At 40.5% G+C, this 3,983-nt stretch overlaps 1 protein-coding gene across 3 annotated transcripts; it reads right to left on the bottom strand.

Annotated features, from left to right (window-relative positions):
* Positions 1 to 3,983, bottom strand: LOC147855925 (putative WRKY transcription factor 4). Of its 3 annotated transcripts, none has more exons than XM_087329287.1 (6): positions 3,865 to 3,983; positions 2,900 to 3,349; positions 2,636 to 2,809; positions 1,802 to 2,445; positions 1,552 to 1,707; positions 1 to 888 (listed from the first exon to the last, which is right to left on the bottom strand). In XM_087329287.1, the coding sequence occupies exons 2-6, from the start codon at positions 3,338 to 3,340 to the stop codon at positions 405 to 407; spliced, it is 1,899 nt and encodes a 632-aa protein (XP_087185413.1). In that variant the 5' UTR covers positions 3,341 to 3,349; positions 3,865 to 3,983; the 3' UTR covers positions 1 to 404. The 3 variants fall into 3 exon arrangements, with proteins under 3 accessions (XP_087185413.1, XP_087185414.1, XP_087185412.1); XM_087329288.1 differs by lacking the exon at positions 3,865 to 3,983 and having other exon boundaries at positions 2,900 to 3,168; positions 3,268 to 3,671; XM_087329286.1 differs by lacking the exon at positions 3,865 to 3,983 and having other exon boundaries at positions 2,900 to 3,672.

Raw genomic sequence — 3,983 nt, 5'->3', positions numbered from 1 at the left:
TAGATCAAGATGTTATGTGTTCAAAGTTCCCCTACACCATGAGAATCATGTTCAGTCAAGGCAGAAATTATAAAACCTGAACCTATACATGTCATAACTTTCCCTTCGGCTCTACAATCTGAAAATCTATAAAATGTATGGGGTAACATTCAAGTGAACAAAAACATGTTGGTCAGAAAGAGGATTCTAATGAAAGCTTCTCTTTTCTTTCACAACATGACCCAATAGTTAAAATCAGCAAGCCCGGCACCATTTCTAATCATCCGTGCATCGGACAATCTATGAGCAGTCAAAATATACATAGATTGGAACAAACCTACTGAAAAAATTTATATGAACATTTGTTATGTTTCATTGACGGCCATCTTTTCAACCTTCCCTTGCACACTTTTCTTTCCTCGGCATCATGTTCTCGAGAAAGGAATATTGTTGTAACCCAGTCCCGAAATCTGGCCTAATTCATCATTTCGGAATAGCCCTGTTCCAGAGAAGTGTGAGCCCATTAGGCTCATCGGCAATGTAACACCCGAAGGTATTCTGGAGCTATTGCTGGTGTTGTAATCTACACGATTTACTACTGTCTTTCTCAACCTATCGTCTTCTATTAGGTTCACAGAATCATTCTCGATCACCACCGATGGCCTACAATATATATCTGAACCAGCAATTGCATGTGTCGAGGGTGGATGTGTAGCAATAGAAGAAGAAGAAGAAGAAGAAGAAGATGCACACACATTTGCTTCTCGGCCTCCTCCTCCACCTCGAGCTGCTGGAACATTGTGATTGTGCTTTCCTTCGTAAGTTGTTATCACTGATTTCGGGTCACTAGAAGATCGTTCCAAGTGTTTCCTCACTACGCAACCTACATTCGTGCATTTGTAGTAGCTCCTGTCAAAACCAGGGAATATTTTACGTTATTACTGATGATGCGCATCCATATTACTTTATATTGGACCAAAAAAAATGTCCAGAATCCAACAAACCAAGAGCATGAACTAAACAAAACACTTGGTTGAGGAAACCCCCCTTTCAGACAAGACAAGCGAGTTATTTCTACTATTCACAATTAGATTCCCATGACCAGATGATCTTAAGAGAATTATAACTCGTATTGCATATAAAACGAACATTTTGCACTCAAAAGAATGTGTCATTTGCTTAGCCCAAAAACAATCAATCACTCGCACAACCTAGATATCATAGCAATTGACTTCCCCAAATTTCACTATTGCTCTTCACAAGATGTCCTTAAAATTTAAGTTCCAAGGAACCCACATGTACAACAGGATCATTCCCCAAGGGTCGCGAAATTTACATTTACTGACTAACAAATGAATCATTCATGACACAGGTTGAAATACAACCTATCCACAAATCAATACAAAAATTAGTTTCCAGGGTTCAAGTTTCAAATAACACCCTCCATAATAATGCTTCTATTGGTATAAGACAATATTAGCTCCGAAAATTTCTAGATTACAGAAGGGAGTTTAAAAGTAAAGCAAACCCACATATACAATGATAACATGAGAAAAGAGAAAGTGTTCAAACCTGGGGTAAAAATTCCCTTTTACAATCTTTTGACCATATTTGCGCCATCTATAGCCATCATCGAGTATGTCGTCCTCACTAACAGTCTTTACTACTACACGTGGTTCACGGATTGTCCTAATCGGGGCATTGGCTACCATTCCCTCTTCAATTCTCCTGAATATCAAGATTAGTTTGCTATATTAGAAACGCACATCACATAAAATGTAGTAACCTTGAAAAGAAAATTCTAAACCTAAGGCCTAACTACCTGCGTTTGGAATCTTGCTCATCTTCATCATCCTTGTCCATTTTAGTGGCTTCATTATCGTCATCGCCAGGTGAGCAAAAAGAGTGCTCGGGTGTTCCAGTCACACCAGTATGTGAAATCACCAAAGATGATGAAGACACTTCAACAGAAATCCTGTCTGAATCCACTCTACCCGTTGCATTTGTAACATCGGCGGCATTCTCTTGGAAGGTCTTATCCAAAGAGTGACTACCATTTCTGGCAGTTCTTCTAGTAGATTGTGGCTTGGGATGATTGTGGTCACCTTTATACATGATTTCAGTAATTTCTCCTTCATTTGAGCATTCCACCTGCTTTTTGACAGGGCAGTTCGGATGCGTGCATTTGTAGTAGCTTCGAGGGAACTCACTTCCCTTCAACTGCTTTTGCCCATACTTCTTCCAATTATAACCATCTGAAGTAGGCTTCTCCCTGTATGAATATGTATGGTTGGTTATCGATGAATGATGAGACATCGGAACCTTTACCGACGGCTCGTTAGGCATAGGATTCATCTCTGAATGCAATCGTGGCTCAGGCTTGAGATTTGGTTGAGATAATAGCTGAGATGGTGTCCTATCCTCCGCACTTTCCAATGTGTCGTGATACGATGCACCAAAATGACCCTACAAAAGAATATGCAAGGCCAATTTTAACAATATAAATGAGATACACTAGAATCAGCTAAAATGGGTTTGCTGAATATAGGGAAAAGAAACACTAGAATAAGCTATAAGATGTGTTTGCATCAGGAAAAAGAATTAAGATAGGCTAAGGCATGATTACATAATGAGCGACCCTCGAAATCTTGCTTACCAGACCCACTTCACTTTTCACCACCATTGGATGGGGCCTGAAGATGAAACCATTATCATTTTGATCGGATTTATTGTCCTTCAGTTTGTCGTTACTGAGGTTGCCCTGCGAATCCTTTTCGTCATTATTCATCCGCAATACTGGAAATGAGCCTGTTGTGGGGGAGGGATCGGCCTACAAACCAAAATGCCAATCAAGACAAAGCCAAAAAAACAAGGAAAGAAGTTCAGTTTGGTCAAACGATATAGCAAAGTTTGGATTTACCAATCCCCCGCTGAAGAGAACAGGTGACTCTAGAAATGTTGTTGGGCTAAGCCCGGGCGGAACAGTAAAGTATGGGGTTGAAGAAGGAATCGGTAATCGAGAAGGCATCATAGCACGGTATTTTGCAGTATAGTTGGAAGATTGAGACCCATCATTTTGAGCACCTCCCAATTGATTTATGCTTGAGCTGCTTTCTCGTCGGGTCTCGAAAGGTGAAAACATAGGAGAGCCGAAGGCTCCCGCCAGTAGTTGAGAAAAGGGTTTACAATCTGCATACAGTTCAAACTCTCCGAGGGTATTGAAAAGATTCGCCGGAGCTGTCGTGGTGGAGGTATTCTGGGGTTTTCCTTTTAGGAAAGATTCTTCACCTGGATTAGATGCAGGAACAACCAGAGGTGGCCTTGAAGGGTTGGGCTTTGCTAAAATCACTGCTTCTCCCATTTGTCCGAGCTACATAGACAAAGCAATCAATCATTCAGCCTAAAACATGTATGCTCCATGAGGGTTTTACTAAGGAAGTTCAACTAAACCTAACCTAAAATGCCCTTCAGCCTAAAAATGTATTCTCATGAGGGTTTTAGTAAGGAAGTTCCCCAACTAAACCTAAAATGCAATAAAACACTGCCTCAAGCATGAATATGTACATTCTTCTCAACGATATAATAATAAGTTTCCATGCACTCGGGAATGTATGGATGTGTGTGCATGTTTGTAAGATATGCAGGTAGGCACATACACACATATGCATGCATACATGCATGTATGTATGTATGTATGTATGTATGTATGTATGTATGTATATAGCTATGTCAGTATGCATGTATAATCAATCAGTTATCAAAAGCAATACTAGTAGTAGTAGTAGTAGTAGTAGTAGTAGTAGTAGTACAGGAGCATCCAAAAGCTCTCAGATTCATTCAATCTCAGCAGAAAGAAAGGGGAGGAAGGAGTCAGGGGTTTCATACCTGAGAGAGAGGCGGATCCAGTCAAAGGGGAGGCCGCAGTTAAGAGCTATGAATCAACAGACAGACAGACAGACAGACAGACAGACAGAGAAGGATATGGAGAAAGAGTCAGACAGAGA

This window comes from Azolla caroliniana, unplaced genomic scaffold, assembly GCF_043228905.1.
Source record: "Azolla caroliniana isolate FFs.n. ecotype wild unplaced genomic scaffold, voAzoCaro1.0.p SCAF_13, whole genome shotgun sequence".
NCBI lineage: Eukaryota > Viridiplantae > Streptophyta > Polypodiopsida > Salviniales > Salviniaceae > Azolla > Azolla caroliniana.
This window is presented reverse-complemented; position numbering and strand designations above follow the sequence as displayed.